This window comes from Pararge aegeria, chromosome Z (assembly GCF_905163445.1).
Source record: "Pararge aegeria chromosome Z, ilParAegt1.1, whole genome shotgun sequence".
NCBI lineage: Eukaryota > Metazoa > Arthropoda > Insecta > Lepidoptera > Nymphalidae > Pararge > Pararge aegeria.
In genome coordinates this window covers 15,959,182-15,978,961 of record NC_053208.1, presented here as the reverse complement: position 1 = coordinate 15,978,961, position 19,780 = coordinate 15,959,182, and the positions used below count along the sequence as shown (strand labels likewise).

General features: G+C 35.5%; 1 protein-coding gene across 1 annotated transcript in view; it reads right to left on the bottom strand.

Annotated features, from left to right (window-relative positions):
• Positions 1 to 19,002, bottom strand: part of LOC120636257 (dendritic arbor reduction protein 1-like) — a 98,609-nt gene extending 79,607 nt beyond the window's left edge. Inside the window, exons 1-2 of the mRNA XM_039907643.1 lie at positions 18,879 to 19,002; positions 13,338 to 13,409 (exon numbers count right to left, since the gene is read on the bottom strand). Coding sequence (XP_039763577.1) covers positions 13,338 to 13,409; positions 18,879 to 18,929 — 123 coding nt within the window. The 5' untranslated portion in view covers positions 18,930 to 19,002. The remainder of the gene's footprint in view (positions 1 to 13,337; positions 13,410 to 18,878) is intronic.
• Positions 19,003 to 19,780: the final 778 nt, after the last annotated feature.

The following is a 19,780-nucleotide window of genomic DNA, read 5'->3' as shown; positions in this document are numbered from 1 at the left end:
CGGCAAGAAACTCAGCAGTTGCTCTTTTCCAACATCAACAATTTACATTTTGCATTTTAACATTCATTTTTCTATCTTGTGAGAGCTGAAAGCGGAGCCGGATGCTTCCAAGCAACCTTGTCATTAAAAAAATTCATCAAACAATTAAATACCGGTGTTAGTTTATTTCGACAATCACCCCTCTACGATTGTATGGATGTACGTTATCAGGCAAACGCTATTTGACTGTTACATGACAATAACTACGTAAGGAATTTTACCGACAACAATAACGTATTGCGGAACGAATTTGAATAATTGCACCACGGGCGCTATGGATATGCAGTTGATATCGAATTGTTTGCCGGAGATCAATAATTACTTTAATGTGTTTGTTCCATGCAAGGCTCGTTTATCATAAGATTTTTTTTAATATCAATTGGTTTTTCAACTAGCGAACCTAAACTTTTACTAGACACAAATAATTACATCAGAACCAACTAATGTTTTCGAACTAAGGTACAATGTGGAACTCTGAAGTATTTACAATATTAAGATTAAACAAAAACACGTTTCTTAAATTGCCCCATAATTCTCAACTGTCTTATTTTTATTATTGGTTGTTACAGCGTAATGTACTTTCATACGTAATGCTGGATTGTAGATTTATATTTTGTTATTGAAAAAGAAATTTACCCATAAAACTGATAAAGCTTTAACCGTTCAGTAGCTGATGCTTACCAAACTATAAAAAATACTGATTATCAATAACAATGTAAAAACTAAATGGGTTTCGGTAAAATCCCATCCAACCAAGTGTATACACACCGGCATATTTAGCGGAACACAAAAAAAAGTCCATAATTAAAAAAATCTGGTTTTATTTTAAAATCTACTTACTACACTTCTTTTGTTATTTAAAGTTTAGGTGTGAGGTAGCCGCAGGGTAGAAAGCAACCGTTTCCGAGATGCCTCGTTCGTATCGCGAACAGTCCAGCCCTTCGGATGACATTATCCACGAATGATAGATTAATAGATGTTTAGGTTATTTCCTCATGTATTATCTTGATTACATCGTATTTGGCTTACCTACGGGTGCATTAAAACGGTTTCGGTAAAATCCCATTCAAAAGATCTCAAAAGAAAAGATCCATAATTAAATGGTTTTATTTTAAAATCTACTTACTGCACTTCTTTTGTTATTTAAAGTTTAATTTTTTTACTTAAAATGAGATCACATTAAGAACATAATTTGCGAGTGAAGGGTATTTGTGAAAAATGGTACATTATGGAACTTTTCATGTAACCGGGAAAAGTAAAAATTAATATTAAAATAACAATATAGCTAATAAGTATATAAGTTTTTGTAACAGCGAATGTACAAAATCGGAATTCATCCTAAGTTAACCATTTCAAGATTCATATTTCGAATTCACTTGACTATTAAAATAGTCTGTGAATTTCGCGCGACTGCATAATTACTTGCCATTGAATTCCTCGCCATTCTTAGGATGCTGTGGAGTGGTCCAATCTTACAGTCCTTCGCCGTACCTATATTTAGTCCCCAATTATTTTGGCACCATTATGTGTTGTACATCCGTTGCGTTTGGTAGCTTTTATGCATGGGTCTTACTAGGATATCACTTTTTAAAGTAAACTCGAAGAACAAACAAGCTAGGTAGCAAGCACATTATTAGATACTATTTCACTCAACAGATTTCAAAACAATGGAAAATAAAAACGTTTAACGTATGTCATAATTTAGTTTTACTGCCTCCTAACGAGATGCCTCCATTTTTTGAAGCCTGGCAACAAATAAATACACGTATAATTTTTAGTGAATGACTCATTTTGTGACCATTAATTTTTATCGTCGTTTTAAGAAGTTTGACGTGCCTTTTTTACTAATTTCATCTTTCTTTTATACATCCTAACGTCACATAATCAATATTAAGTAATATTAAAATGCAAAAATTGGTGTGTTTTTTTTTTACCTGCGAAAATGGTTAACTTAGGATCAATTACGTTTGATGATTTCGTACATACGCTGTTACAAAAACTTATATACTTATTAGCTATAGTCGATGGATCTGTTTGGATTTTCAATAAAAGTTATTTCCACGCTAGTAGATAAAATTAACTGTATGAAATAAAAAAAAATGAAAAAAAAAGCAATTCCACACCAGTGAGATGAAATATTTCACCCAGTTAAGTAAACAACTAATTACTAATTAGGGCATATTTTAATATTCGATCGTTGTTCATGGAAGCTGAGGGGCCGAGTGAGCTGAAGTGGTCTGTCTCACCTAGCCCTATGGTTAAGCCACTGGCAGGAATAGACCAACTAGATTACTGACAGGCGCGTTGATTTCCGAAACTTCGGATACGTAATATTTATGATTAACCGTGGAACTTAATATTAGCCTACATATATTTCAACAAATAAAATCCAGTTCAAACACGGGTAGCAATCACTATGAAGAGAGATAAAAATTAGGGTATCCATAAACATAATATCAATACCAATTCATCTCTCACAAGGAAATTTTCCAAATATGCTTGACATACTGTGATATTATTATTTTTAAAATAATTAGGTGCAGTATGGTAATAATAGGACCTCCATACCCATTTTTATAATACATTTAGATCCTTTAGGGGTTGTTTTTTGAAATATTATTTAGTCTAGTGGTTAAGTTAGGGCTACAGCCCTTTCAGTGATATCGAGTTCGATCTCTGGCTTGCACTGTTCAGAGTTAGGTGGGTTTTTAATTTCTGCAATTAGATATCTCTTGCTTTAACAGTGAAGAAAACATCCTGATGAAACCTTCATGTCTGAGTGTTCTCCACAATGTTCTCAAAGGCATCTATCAACCCACCCTTGGCCAGCGCGATTGTCTAAGGACTACCGCCCTTCTTATTCCGAAACAACACCCGTGGAGCCACGAAGGAAAGATACAGTAGTTCAGCGTCTTTGATCTCATGGAATAGATGGTATTTAGTTCCCTAATACTATGGATCCTTCTTCTCCCTCTTCTAGACAGCTTCGACGGACCTCTTTATGACTATTATTACTTATGGAATAATCTACACTTCTCAACAAAATTTATATCTTAATTTAATGTTACAATCTTTAAGGGTTTAAAGTCAGTCATGCTACCGTTTGATAGGTATAAAAAAAGATAAATTGATCATGTTATCATGTTATATATGCACTAATATGAAAATAATCCAGTAATTCTTATTCCTCGGTTAGTATTTCTTTTGTCATGAGTCGTAACTAAAAAAGAGCAAACATACCTAAGCTTACAAAACCGATATTCTAAGTAACGAGGTTTCCTTCAGTTTACTTATTGATATGGTGATAAGTTTCCAGTGACACACATAAGTAGGTACGACTCGTACATGTATACACACGTAAATCGGTATTTGAACACCACAACTTATACGGTGTCTTCGCGGATTTTATCATTATCAATGGTGTAGGTATGCCTCGTGTTTTGTAAGTGCAACCATTTAGCTAGTAAGTAGGTATCCACTAGAGTTATTTAATTTAAACGAACGAAATTTTATTATCCTTTGGAAAGGTACTCTCTTTACTCATTTCTGATACAACGTCGTATAATATGGACATGTTAAAGTCTGTTAAGCCATCCTTTTGAATTTATTGAATCATTTGTTATTTATTTTACGTTTTGTTTGACAGCCGGTTGGCGCAGTGGGCAGTGACCCTGCTTTCCGCGTCCAAGGCGGTGGGTTCGATTCCTACAACTGGAAAATGTTGGTGTGATGAACATGAATGTTTTTCAGTTCTGGGTGTTTATCTGTATATTATAAGTATTTATGTGTATTATATCCATAAAAATATCTATCAGCTATCTTAGTACCCATAACACAAGCTACGCTTACTTTGGGGCTAGATAGCGATGCGTGTAGTGTCGTAGTATATTGATTTATTTATTATTATACTAGAGTCTACTTGATTCGTTACGTAAAAAAATGTCAATCCTTATGTATTGCCACGTACTTCCAGTAAAGCTCTACTATTACCAAATACTTCTCAATATTTACAAGATGGTCTTAACTGAATGACACAAGGTAAATGAATGGATATCGGTACTTAGACCTACTCAAAGTCGAAGTCAATAGTTATTGAACTAAGTAAGTTCAGAAATGGAATCGTTCTGTAATTTTTTTTTTGTCAACTGAACGAACGAAATAGTGATTTAATGCTGCAAGATTTATGAAGGACTACAGTGAGCCTTACGAATCATTTTTCTAGTTACGGTCCCGAATGCATCATCATCATCATTCCTGCCTGCCTGCCGAAACAGGGCACGGGTCTCGTCTCGAGTGGTAGAGTTCACACGCCTTTGAGAACATTATAGAAAACTCTCAGGTATTCAGGTCACCTCACGATATTTTTATAGCTTAAAAAAACGCAGATAACTCCTAAAAGTACCAGATGCCAATTATAGAACTCGGTCCCGAATGCGTTACCTGAAAATGTTTCTGCGGGCGCCTGCGGTGTTTTTAACTAGACTTTACTTACCACGGTTCATTACCGATTTATTTATACGCACATAAAATAAAATCACATACAGTTCCCTCTACGAGCGTTACGGGTACGGATACCAACGTACTCAAAGTAACAAATAATGAAACGTATACATATGTATACATCACTACAGACCCATAATCGATCACGTATTGAGTGCGATCATTGTATTCGTCAGTTGGACCGTGAATCCTGTCACTATTCCCCCTTCCCCCCTCTTCGACCCTCTTCTTTATATGAATCTCATTTACGTTTGCGCTTACGCAACTTAGTAAACTCGTTGGAGTGTGTAATGTTAATTGATATTGAGGGTGAACATCAATTCGGCATGGAGGCGCAATCATTAAATAATTTAAGGAAAAGGAATAAATAATTCTTTATAAACATAGATACCTACTTACCAAATTAAGCCAAGCTGCGGCCTAAAGCATGCGTATACACATTGGCGTGCATAGAGGGTATGCACAGGGTATGCAAATGATAGAAAATCAAGAAAATCTCCAGTATGAGAAAGGGTAGGCTTTTTATAACTCTCATAAAGCCTTTTAGCCTTAAGGTTTTTATGACTCTTACTAGAGTATATTTCATTTTGTATCAACTGCCCGCTTAATGCATACTCTGTGTATACATTATCTTTGTGACAAAGCTCGCCTGGGGACGGTGGCGGTCAGCATGGCGATAGTACACCGCCATGCTTATTACTACATTGCTATGTTCCTGTCTGGAGCGCATGGTTGCCAGTTTAATAACAATCACATGAGCCTTAAAACCCACGCCTCAGGTTGATGGAATCAAAGTTAGATCCCACGCACGCTGGTATTCAATAATGAAAAAATTTCATAAATACTTTATCACTTAATTAAACATTTTATAAAACAATAAAATGTTTAATATAACAATATTGCTTTATTGCAAATTATATTATCTAAATGATATAATTTAGAATAAAGTTGACTGTGCGTCAATTTTTATATGGTCAGTAGGTAGCTAGGTAGTAAAATGGTGTGTCGGGTGCCCTTGCGTGTGGCAAAGTATACACTTCTCCCCTGAATCTGCTGTTCCAGCTTAGCTTCAAAACCTCTAACTTTTCGCCGTGCGTGTTACGCCTTAAATTATCACTTGTTTCAACGGTGAAGGAAAACATCGTGAGGAAACCTGCATGCTTGAGAGTTCTCCGTAATTCTCGAGGGCGTGTGAAGTCTACAAATCCACACTTGTCCAACGTGGTGGACTACGGCCTAACCCTTCTCGTTCTGAGAGGAGATCTGTACCTTCTAGTGGGCATGAAATAATCAAACACATGTAAATAATTATCCCCGTTTTTTATGCAGCAGTAACAGTGTGTAAAATTAATTAATTTTGTAATAAAACAAATGAGACTTTATCAGCCAATTGCTTACATACAATAATATTCAAAGCCGATAGAGCGCATAAAATTAGTTACTAGATAGGATTACAATATCTTTGCAGTTAATAATTATTTAAATTATCATAAACTGGTATCTTACGTTTACGAGAGTGCTTTGTTAGTGGTTTACTACTCAATTCTTAAGTGACTGACAGCTTTGGTTAGCTATTCCTTATAATATATAATTAAATGCATTATAATACTACCACTAAATATACTTTATACTTACGTTGATTTAAGATTGGTTGTTTAGTTAGGGTGAAGGAAGGACAAACAAACACACTTTCGCATTTGAATCCAAATCTACTCTAACTTCTATAGTCTGATAAAAAAGCTTGAAGACTGAATGAAAATTTTTCAATATTGAATACCTGTTTTTCCATCCGTCCGGATAAATAGTGATAAATAGTGATAGAAAAACCATCAAATTTACATTTATTAATCATTTAGAAAACGGTATTTCATGATACGGACTCTGACACGTTTATTGAACTAGACTAAAAATAACAAACACAATAGAAATTTTTACTGCGCACATACCTATTTAGTTAATTCCGCCGATTTATCAGTATATATTTTTTTATGTCGATATTTTTTGTGTCCAACCTGCATGCCTAAACTCTTACATACTCCATAATCGAGTAAGCAAACTACTTTCTTCATTGGTCTGAGTAAATTTAAATTAAAAAAAATACCTTGGTTGTATAAAATTAACCCCTCAAGCAGGCATAATGATGGAACCAGTAGAAGAATGACGAAATTAGAGACCAGAACAATGCTACATGTCACAGTGCGCGCGGGTCTAATGGTGCGTTAAATATTATTTTACACGCAGCATCGACTCGGGCCCGGAAAGCGCAACGTGTGATTACCACATCGCTACTCGAGATCACAATTCATATCTAATAGACTAATAATCTGAACTAAGGGCCTCATAAGAAGGCTCAGAGCGGAACTCAGCGGGCGATAGAGAGAGCAATGTTGGGATTATATCTACGTGATCAAATCAAAATGAGGAGATCCGTCGAAGAACCAGAGTTACCGACATAGCTCAGCGAGTCGCAAAGCTGAAGTGGAAATGGACGGGGCACATAACTCGGAGAACCGATGGACGTTGGGGTTCCAAGGTGCCGGTGGCATGGTGACACTGCACAGATATACGCAGCGTTGGTCGCCCCCCAACGAGGTGGTCAGACGTCATGAAACGCTGGGAGCCGCTGAAAACCCTGGCTTTTGGAACTCCCTACAATAGTGGTCCAGCAGTGGTCTTCGATCGGTTGAAGTGATGATGATGATGAGACTCATAATAACGTTATAGATTTTTTTTTTTAATTTGAACGCTGTCTCTGAACTACAAGGATTTAAATATTCGTGCATTTGATAGATAGATTTTTGAGGAAGACTATGGGCTATATAAATTCTTCAATTTATATTTTCTTCTCGCATGAGGGGGTTGAATAGGGTATGAAACTTTGTATGAAAGTTATTCATATTTCAAGTTATAGAAGTTTAATTGTTGTCTACTCAGGAAATATATGTCCTAGTAGGATTTAAGAAATACCTTTTTATCATTTAATAGTCCAATGAGTTTTATTAGTCTGGCTAATGATCCGGGTCTTATCAAACATGTAACGCAATAAGGTTTTAAGAAAATTCTCAGTGATAGAAATTCAGAATTAGCTATTTTACTGCCTCGGTAAGCACGTTAAGGTGTCGATCCCGGTTTTACTAAATTTCACGATTATACTAAATGTCCAACCCGCTTAGGATCTGACTTAGAGAGCTTCGACTCTTTATAACTCTTATAAAAAAGAGATTTTTTTTTATACTACGACAATACACACATCGCCATCTAGCCCCAAAGTAAGCGTAGCTTGTGTTATGGGTACTGAGATAGCTGATGAATATTTTTTTATGAATATAATACACATAAATACTTATAATATACAGATAAACACCCAGACACTGAAAAACATTCATGTTCATCACACCAACATTTTCCAGTTATGGGAATCGAACCCTCGGCCTTGGACTCAGAAAGCAGGGTCGCTGCCCACTGCGCCACTCGGCCGTTAAGATGTTAATGGATCGGATGTATGGATGTTAATAAATATATTAAGTCAACCGGTATATTTAAAGACAAACTGTCCAACTTCAAAAATGCGCTACTAAAAATACTTAGCGAGTCAGTTTTGTTTGATAAGTGCATTAACATAGTTATTTTATTTCTTTTTAAAGTAATTAATACAGTTATACATTTAAATAATTTGTATAATAATAATTTTGCATAATTTTGTATATTTAGTTTCCTTTTAATTTCTTTTTCTTTTTACATTATCTTTAAGCATCGGTCCTGGTTATCATCACTAACATGTGATAATAATCGTTAAAACCCACCAACCAACAGCGGAGCAGCATGCTGGGCCTATGCTCTAAAAATACTGTGCAGCATTAGGTCGTTAAAGGGCTGAAGATGATGGATGATTATATGTAGTGCGTATTTCATTTCTTATTTATCCAGGATTCCATAATAGAAAAAATACAGTCTTATTATGGGTTTACGTTTTCAAACATCATGTTTGTATAAAGACTTTATTTCAAAAGCAGCGTATCAAGTCAACATATCAAACTAATGTATAGATATACAGATTCAATAAAGTCTCAAAAAAAATACGCCACAGATACGACTAACAGTCCCATTCGCTGACTGAACGTCGAATCCTTCTTTAGGTTAGATAAGGGCAAGATAACAGGTCAGCGGGCTCTTCTCGGCGAATTGATAATATGGTGGAAAAATTTGCAGTATTTTGGGACAAATGAAGGATTAATCCGATACCTCGTAATGCACTGGTGCTGCTCACCCTTGCAAACGCAATAAAACAGTTATATTAAGTACTGTCTCTACATCTTCTCTACATTGTATAAAACAAAGTCGCTTTTCCATAGTTAATTGTCTTCCTTTACCATTAGAACTGCAACGCTGTGGAACGCTCTCACAGACGAAATTCGTCGCTCTCAATCTTTAGCGTTGTTTAACTTAACTTGGTAATTACTTTCTTTTCTTGCTTTTACTTGTTTGTATGCACTTTGTTTATATACATATGTATTATGTTTATCTTTATTACTTTATATATTATCGAGTAGGTAGTTGTTAGTTTGTTATATTTGTATTGCTCCCGGCTCTGAAAGGTCTCACTGGCTCCATTCGCAAAGGTAGCCTGGAAGTGATCACTAATGGGTATAATGTCGCCTTTTGCTTAAAAGTTCTTTTTATTTCGTCCTGTACTTTTTATCCGTTTTTATGCAATATAGTTATTAAAATAAATAAGATTTTCTGTGGCCGTAAAATAAATTGACATAACTTACGTAGGCTAAACTTTATTTGTTACTTAAAAATAATGTCGCTAGTTTCTAATATACGGACGAAAGGTAGTTAGTTTGCAAGATAATATATTAAGGTCAGGAAGCGGCAATGCTATTAATTTAAGATAATAAGTATAAATACTACTTGGAAATGTTAGATAACTGATAAATACATATTAATAACTAAGTAGATATTCCTAATCGGCTATAATTATACATATAAACTGGGCAACGGATTCATAAAAAAATGCTCGATCGGGCAATCGCTCATGCGTGTACGCACCCCTCGCGTGCTCGTTGATAACAGAAAGCATTCACTAACGCATTACGTACAAGGTCTTCTTGCTTTATCAAACCGTTCATCGGAATTTACACGTTCTGGAAATCAATCGTTTCTAACAGGCGGTTCAGTGCTGTTTTTGTTTGATTGCAAAAACAAGTATCTGTTACTTATCATACAAAGTACAATATATTAATGCTCTAAACACGAATGCGTCTTGTCGAACTGTAAACAACACGAACGAGATGCACTCTTCCAATACTTTTCATAGTTCAACCGCTGAATATATATCGTTGCACATTTTTTTAAGGCATAAAAATTTAACCGGAGTGTTCTTAATTAGGTAGGAAGCTAAATAAGGGTCGCAGAGGAACGTGTGCGTCATCACCTAACCATTTTAAGACATATTCAGGCATTGATAAAAATATGTAAGGACCGCAAACCCGCAGAAAAGCAGTAAGAAAAGTCTTAGTTTAAAATAACAAAATTAGAAAGAAACCCGAAATTTAAGTTGCACACCCAGTATAAGTATCACCCAGATCATCATTATAATCCTTTACCGGCCCACAAGGCATGGGTATCCCACAATGAGAAGGGCTTAGGCCGTAGTTCACCAAGCTGGCTCAGTGCGTATTGGCGGGCGCTAAAAGCCTTCGAGGACATTATTTAGAACTCTCAGACCTTCTTTACCGTTGAAGCAAGTGATATTTAATTTACCTAAAACGCACATACCTTAGAAAAGTTAGTGGTGCGTGTTGGGATTCGAACTGAAAGTGAAGCCGAAGTCGTAACCCCTAGGCTATCACCGCTTCATACTGGATAATTGATAATTAATATTTTAATGGAATATGTACTAGGAGACCAGAGAGGATTCCGAAAATGATATAGTTAATTTTTGAATACAATTTCTTACCCCATCGATATAAATTCCCATGCACGACACGGTGGATGCACGTTGACATTGGTCGCCGCACACTTTATGTAGCGTGTAAATTCTTTCAACAAATAAACGTTCGAACATAATAGGATACGTTCCGGGGCCAGAAACTTTTCAAATCTACACTTATAGTATAAAAGATACTCAAGAACTACCAGCCCAATTTGAAAAGTTAGTTTTTCGATTTAAAGCCCGTTTATTGGGTATTTTTTGGTATTAAGGTGGTCGAAAACGCAATTTATAAATTGAACTATTGTACACGTGTTTTGGCGTGAGTGTAAAAAATACTCACATTCAGAGCTCATTATTCAATTATGCATATTTCCAGACACTATTGAAATGTTCATACATATTTCAACCATTGTTGTTAGGCGAAGATGATAATAAGTAAATTGGTTTAAATAAAAAAGTACCTAAAGCGTCGAGACGATCCGACGTTGTGATTCCACAACTGCGACCTCCATACAAAGGAAACAGGAATAGGTACGTACCAAAGGAACTCACAATAGAATAAGCTAGTCAAGTGCGATCAATACTCGTACTCACGAGTGTTCCAAACCATCGAAAGAAACGTATCATTATTCTTTATTAAATTAAAATTATCATTTCTTTAAGAAACAGAGATTAAGAGTATAGAACCAACACACTGCTTTAATGCGGGTTTGCGGGCATTAAACAACTGCTATTGCTGAATTAAAGTTGTGTTGTGCGTGTGTGTGTGCTTGTGTTTGGGTGAGTGTGTGTGAGCGTAAAAGTGTTTTATTCTTCATTAACATAGTTTATTCACGATTTTGTATCAATTTAATTACTTAAATAATTTATACGTATCATAATATTTTTAAAGCCAAGTATTACAAAAAATCTTTTCCTTAGTCACTTTCACTTTAGTTTATTTTAAGTTCTTGATTCATGATAAACTAATTACCCCTTAATTAAGACAAAAATTATGTCTAACGCTCATGTTCCGCTCCATCCAGTTGGAAGCTCTGCACTCGAAATTGTAGACGAGTACATATAGCTACGACACACGATCCAGTTAGGTAGGTCCAACTTCGGGAAAGAGGTGAACCGCCGAAACCAACCCGGATGGGCGTCGCTCGTCCAAAATCCCTCAGTGGGCGTCATAAGAAGGCTCAGAGTCACTCAGCGGGCGACGGAGAGAGCTATGCTAGGAGTATCTCTACGTGATCAAATCAGAAATCCGTAGAAGAACTAGAGATACCGACATAGCTCAGCGAGTCGCGAAGCCGAAGTGGCCATTTGCGGGGCACATAACTCGGAGAACCAATGGACGTTGGGGGTCTTAAGGTGCTGGATTGGCGACACCGCACCGGTAATCGCAGCGTAGGTCGGCGCCCAACGAGGTTGACAGATGACATCAGGCGAGTAGCTGGGAGCCGCTGGAGGCAAGCGGCCCAGGACCGTGTATTGTGGAACTCCCTACAAAAGACCTATGTCCAGACGTCGATTGGTTGAGGCGATGATGATCAAGATGAACTTAATGTTTATTATATTGCTGCCAATTCTATTGTAGGTACTAATCCTTATAAGAAGCAATATTTGTAGTATAAACACGACACAACCTGACTAAAAATCGCACAATCCTTTTTCGGGGGAGAAGACGTGACAAGGACAGCACTACTTTTAGATCCATCAATTTAGCTTTGGAACTCAACACAACAAGTAATTAAATACTAATATTTAAAATGATATGGATGTGTGTATAGTATCTATATAACTCATTCATACAGAAAGGCTGAACCGATCTGCATGAAATTTACCACAGAGATAGGCTATAGTAGAGAAGAGAACGTAGGCTACTTTTTATCCCGGATAAATGGACGATACCCGTGAGATACATTACATATTTGTTATACATATTTGTTTTTGATTTTTTTTTTCACAGAGGAAGATTGACATATTTTATTTTTTGGGTTCAGGGGTCAGAAAATAAGTCAATACGTCAGAACCACAAATTAAGAACATAATATATGTTCTTGATTCTGTGGTCAGAACGAAATCGCGGGCAACAACTAGTTATACAATAATTCCCACTTTGGTCTCATTGCGGAATTTCTACTTAATATTCAAACAATAGAGGTAAAGGGTATCTAATAGGCTATTAATATTTTAAGTTGCCAAACAATATAAAAAAACAGGTTATTTAGTATTTCCATTATATCAGATGTGGATATACGTAAATTATAAATGTAGGCATGTCGCTCATACGTGACAATGTCATTATTGCCTGCAGCATACAAATAAGAACAGGCTGATACATAAATAGCTTTACATTTGAGTAACATGACTTTTGGTCTTTATACCTGCGTGACAAGACTCAAATTTTTCAATACGCGTGGCTTAAAGCTCATGTACTTACGAAAATATTCACTCTGTACGACTGCTCGGTCCTACAACGGCATGTATTGAATATTTTTATGGGATAATACAATAATTTTATTCTGTTTTAGCCAACTTAAATATTATTAATTCATCATACTACAACAAATAATAGAAAATGAGTTTGTTAAAATTTACACCAAAACATATTTTGAAGCAATATGTTAAAGATTTGATTTCGAAAAAATAAGATAAGTTATATTAAAATGTTTTAGAACGAGAAGTTAGTCAATAAGTTCTATATAAAAGTTAAGCTATTTAAAACTTTTTATTACAAAGTCCACACGGGAACGAGTATCAATATCAGACTGAGGCATAGAGAAACGTGGTTGGTTTGTTTTATAAATAAATGTAGTCACATACAGTTTAAATTAGGAATTGTATTGCATTGATATGTTGTGGAGGGACTAACCTGCATCTGAAACCAGGAGTCGAGGAGGCCAACGGCGTGTGGAGTACCCCAGCGACCGCCACCCGGGACTATCTGAAATTTTTATTAATCACTTTAATCCAGTACTTTGTGCACACACCTTTTATGTCACTGTTATTCGAGCTTACATTTGCATTTCCAAGCTTAGGTAATAAAAAGGATCAAAGGAAGAAATTATCTGATAGATGGAAAGTTTGCATACGAGCACCACGTTTAGTAGTAGTAGCAGAGATTTTTGAGACTGAGCTCGTCCAGAGATGTACTACAACCATGCTCTTTGCATGCACTACGAAGAGTCGTACTGTTATATATAGGCGATGGTTTTCCGCTATACATCAGGTGAACCATCTGCTTGGTCGGTACGTTAATTACTAAGAAAATATTAATTTATTATTCCACTCCAAGTTAGCCATTGACTGCAATCTCACCTGGTGGTAAGCGCTGATGCAGTCTAAGGTGGTAGCTCGCTAACCTTTCAGGGCTATGGCATGTATATGGCGTTATATTAAACGAATGCTCCTAATCGTTAATACGCGGCATCGTACTATAACGCTAAATTAACAAATAAATAAATATAGTATGACAATACACACACCGCCATCTAGCCCCAAAGTAAGCATAGCTTGTGTTATGGGTACTAAGACGACTGATGAATATTTTTATGAATAAAATACATAAATACTTAGAATATACATATAAATACCCATACACTGACACACATTCATGCTCATCAACAGAAACATTTTCCACCCACGGCCCTGGGCTCAGAAAGCAGTGTTGCTACAAACTGCGCCCATCGGCCGTCAAATGGCTTCGTTGTACTTCTTTCTCATTAAGGTTCTAATTAGCCACAGCTGAAGCCTTCAGTCAGATTGATCGTTTTACAGTATCATCATTGTGCTATTAATATTCCATTATAAATTCCATTCCATTGTAAGTCACAGGCCCCGTCTTTTACAGGAGACACGTTTTTGGAACACCAATAAATAAATTGAAAAAGCTAATGAAATGAACTATTACCGACGACTTAACGTACTCTTCGAGTCCAATCCCGATTTCCAAACTCTGTGCTGGTACTAATAATTATTGACAAAGCTAAGTTCGAGACATATAATAGTGTCTTACACCAACATATTACCCACCTACTCTACACTCACTCCCCCACACTCACACTGACTTGTCCATAACATAGGTAATACCTAATTTACCCTCAGCTGATTGCCAGAAGTTTTTTTTTAAACGCCATTGACTATTTTTAGCTGCTGCTACCACCCATCTATTAAATATACTGTTCCTACGGTTTGCTTTATAAACAAAAACAAACGCGGACAAAATCGCGGGCAACAGCTCTTTCAAAAAAATTACACACGACATTGCGAAAATTGTATGCTTATTATGAAGTTAAACATATATATTTTTTTATAAAATAACAAAAGACGTCCAAATAAAGATTAATTATGATGTAATCTCAACAGACGCGGAACTTTTAGTGGAACCTTTTATACATTTTACTACGTTTTTAAATAACTAGGTGTGCCCGGCTACTTTTCTTTACGGTCCCGTCATCGAGAAAGTTTAAAATTTAATGTGTAAACAAATACTCTTACATTATAAAAAAAAACTTTAAAAAAATAGTTTTGGTTCCAGTATCGATTATACCCTCAGAAAAAACAATTTCAAAATATCTGCAATGTGCAGAATGTCTGTTTCAGTTTTGTATTGTTTCAAATACAGATTGCAAAGTAACTATAATTATCTTTTTAGCCTAAATCACTGAAAAGATTTCAAAAAAAATTGGCAAAAGCATAGATTATCTAGATTATCTATTTAGATTATCTAGTGGATATAGGGGCTTTAAAAGAGGCGGTTTCCGCAGGATTTAAAAGAACTAAACATACGCGGAAGAAGTCGTGGGAAACAGCTAGTAAGTATATTTAGCAAGTGCTAGATTTATTTCCTTTGTCAATATTAAAAGTGTGTAATAATTGTTCATAGATTAAGTTTTGTATAGCTACAATAAAAGTAGCTACGAGAGAGATAACATTATTCTATCCAATACAAAAGGTCAAATATTTCGGAATACAAATTCCATCGGCTTGGGTCTTAACTTTAGGCATATTCTAGGCCATACTAAATATTATTACTGTTTGAAATTTATCATCGAGAAAAGCAATAGATTTCTATGAATATTTCTTTTTTCACCTCTCATAAAGTTATAGTTGACTAATATTTTAAAGGCTTTGAATTTATTTTTAAAGCTTTACACTTATAAGGCGTTAAAATCTAAATGATTCGTTCCGTTAATGATCAATTTAATACAATAATAGGCCTATGTGGTTGAATTCACAATACGGTGGTTTAATGGTTTTACTTTATCTAAAAATAGCGTAGATCGATTATCGGTTTTGATAACTATTACTAATAATAAGCTTGCAAGTAGCATGTGATCTGTGGTCAGTAGAACGAATGTTGCAATAACTGGGTTTCACATTCCTTCATCAAAAGAAAAACACTTCTTAATTTTTTTAAACTCGTCTGAACATTATAACTTTATAAGTGATGGCCTACTTTAATTCTTAAGAGAAGATGGCTCAGATATCTATTTTGCCCGTACATTATCATTGTCCGCGAATCTTGACGAAAATTGGCAAAAAGATACCTTATATCCTGAAGACAGATAAAGGAAACCTTTTTAGCAGGTAAAAGAAACGCGAAAAAAAATTTTGTTCACTTTCACGGTTTAAGAGCAAAACGTACCTTCTCAAAACTTTGCAAACAGATTGCTAATATGCTAGAGACAAACATTGTTTAATTGTATAACCCAGAAAAATAAGTGGTGCTCCATAGAATTAAAAACAAATTATGTGTGGCTCTCAAGGTTACTTTCCAAATAGAAACAAGCGCGGAAGAAGTTACAGGTGTTAGTTATAAAATAAATTTAATTGTCGCTTACATTTAAAAAAAAAAATACCAAAAAGGTCCTATTGAGTTTACATGAAAAGCTATTTCCTTTTTAAAGTTCATTTAAAACTCATTACTCAATAGAAAAATATTAATACTTTTATTTGATTATTCGTTTTAATAATGCAAATAAGTAAATAAATCATTTTAAAATCATGTGCCTCACCGTAACATGTGAGCCACTAGCATGACACAATGATATGTATAATTAATTATACTTTACAATAAATAAAAGTCTATCAATCCAACCAAAACGTGCACGTCAAGGATAACAATCTGATTTATTTAAAACTTATTTCCATGCAACGCGGTATGAACCGCATCACCCATGATAAGCAACAGCATTCGGAGTCACCCAGCTAATATGCTAATTTGAAGAATAGGAGAGCCTTGAATGTTTACTGTGGAAAACAAACGATTATCTCAAGCCATAACAGTTATTTTATTACTGACTAGCTGTTCTGTCCATAACCTACTACGTGTTGCGGTTGCTGTCTGGTTAGAGGGAAAAGAATGTTTCGTAGATATTTGTCACAATTAAACAGAACGCACGCATTCTATGAAAACAAACGCATGCTACGAGTATGTTAAAAGTTTAGATAAACTTACTTAACATTTATGAGCCTACTAGTTCATGATGTTATGAAAAATAAATACATTTATTATATGCAGTAGAATTAGAAAAAATACTGAATATGTTGAACTAAGATTTCTTTGATTATGTAGATTATAAAAAAAAAATTGTAATTTAAACTAAATTGCTGGGCTTGTTATATGCTGCTTCTTATATGAATATTTTTGTTACACTACATTTTTCAGTTTTAGCAACTCTATCATTTTCTTTGGCTGGATGACCCCTAGAGAGTTGTCTCGACTGATAAACGAAGTTTTGCTACATACTAGTATAATAATAAAGCGCATTTCCATGTGAAACCTATACCGTACCGTAACCTGTACCGTACCTACATCGTATCATGAAAATAAATAGGAGACATTCATAATATATCCGTATAATAGTTTCGCTTCAACACCTAGTAAAACTTTACAACCATCTGAAACTATTTATTTTGATATTAACTTTTAAATAAAACTATTATAATATAAATAATTGAACTATCTATAAGATATGTTAACCTTTTTCACGGCTTCAATCGCCTGATAACCCCGCCGTGAATAACTTTTCATAAAGTTACTATACAAGAACTGTCAAAGTATCCAATTATTTTATCCCAGATTATTTTGCAATTGAAAAATTTGCACTGTTTGGTAAATAGTTACGGTGAAGTAATAAAATAAATTCACAATGGCTAAAAGATGTATCGGGATTAATATGGATCAACATTTCCATAATAACATAGAAAATAAAAAAAAATATATAGTATTTTTAAATGCTTTTAGAACGCGATGATGAGATGCCTGTGCGTATGAAATTGCGCCCGCAGTAGTTTAACATAACATAAAATTATGAAACGTTACGACTTTGTGTTTAAAATTTTTAATAATAAATAACTTTTTTTTAAGTATTTATATATTTTATTGACTATATTTTAATTCTTACCTAATGAAAATGTACTCCTATTTAAAAATATACAACAACAAAGGGGAATGCCCTTTCTCTTTTAGTTTGTTTTGCTATTCCGTCGGTCGGCGTTGATGTCTTTTCTATGAGCATACCCGAGGTGTAACATTTTTTCAATTATATAACCTAGTGATTTTTTAATTCGTAATGTTACTAGGTTTTTAAGTACAGGTAAATGTATCTATTTTTTCAATTAAATTTGAAACTTAAACTTTGGCAGATTTAAAATATTATCTTTGTATATTGTTCAAGGATTAGTTTCGGTACCTCTAATCGTTGTAAGCGACGATGTGAAGATAAAGGTGAACTTACCATGTTCTAAAATAATATTACTATTTACAGCAGAAATGATTAATTATATAAAAATAAGTCAATAAAATTTTCATGTCGTTATGTTATTTTTCATGAACATAGCAATTAAAAAAATACAATATGTTCGTTTGGCTTACTGCTGAATTATCGCTTACTGCGACAATCAACAGTGCCGCCGGAAAATCACTTTCAACGGTGGGCTCTAAACAAAGCTACTCAATTACGGTGCACCTCCTATATATAATAACTACGCGAAAAGCTGACTTTTTTTTTTGTGTGAGTCTTTAAGTCAGTTACTAAAGCTTTATTATATGGAAATAATATTATCTACTTATAACTGCACATATATGTAAACGACTGATAAGAACGTTATTGAGAATCAGTCCTAATCGCGTTGGCTAAATTTATTTTTATTTAATTGCAGTATCAGTAAATTTTTAACAACTTCTAGGCGAGCGATTTAAATGGGACAGCATTCATAAACTTCGCACTAATATTCTTGGCACTATTCGTTTCACGTGTTTTGAATTTACGATTTTATACGCAAAATACAAATGAACGCACCAAACGAACTAGTCACTATAGAAGTCACAGGCACACTTTTGTAGGGCTTGCATGTTTTTGTTGGGTCGGTGAGGGTTGGCGGCGGTCCTGGTCCGGAGTGATCGTACCTGGTCGCCCACGAGGTCCTCGGCAGGTGTGATCGCGCAGCAGGCCTCCATTCCCGGCTGCGGCCGGGTGTCGTCACGGCGCGGGCGGTGTCTCAGCGGCGTCGGTGCGCGGTGTCGGCGCACGCCTGCGCGCACCCACTGCGCGGCACGAACTGCGTGCCGTGTCGGGCCGCCCGCCGCCCGCGTGCCTGATAGCCCGCGACCTGCTTCGCGGGGTTGCAATGAAAGTGATTAGGCTCTTGCTCGACTGATAACGAGGGCTCGCCGGCTCGCAGACCGCCGCGGCACCCGCGTACACCTTACCAATCTACTCGCTTACTCGCGACTGCAGATTGCCACTAATATATTCTACCTATTTATTGGGCGCAGAGAAATTGCAAGAACTACTACGAGCTCTCGTTTGTACCTATTTCGCAAGGCTAGATGAGATTAATTAAAATTTAATCTCCTATTTAATTTCTGGGAAATAAGCAGATTGCTCCGGTCTTATGGGCGTGATTGCCCGTGTGATTACATACACATTAGGCCTACATACGCCTTTAGTTGACGGATACAAAACGGCACTGTTTACGACTTGTTCCTTGAATGCCATGCGAAATGTTGCTCTGCTTTTAGCGATAATTTTTTAGTAACCATCAGGTGTGCCATCTGCTTTGTCCGCCGATTATTACAAAAAAAAGAAATAGTCCATGAGTACTCAGAGTATAACATAAATACATACAGTATATCAGCGACGGAATCACATTATCTTATTGTATGTTTTTAAAGTGCTGAGCCCATTTCATTGAAGTTTTTACTTATAGAATAATGAGTACATGAAGTAGGTATAAGAACCGACCTAATTGTAATTACGGCAGTGTGTATAAGTAAGTAGTGATTAAGTATGCATAATAAGAGGCCAT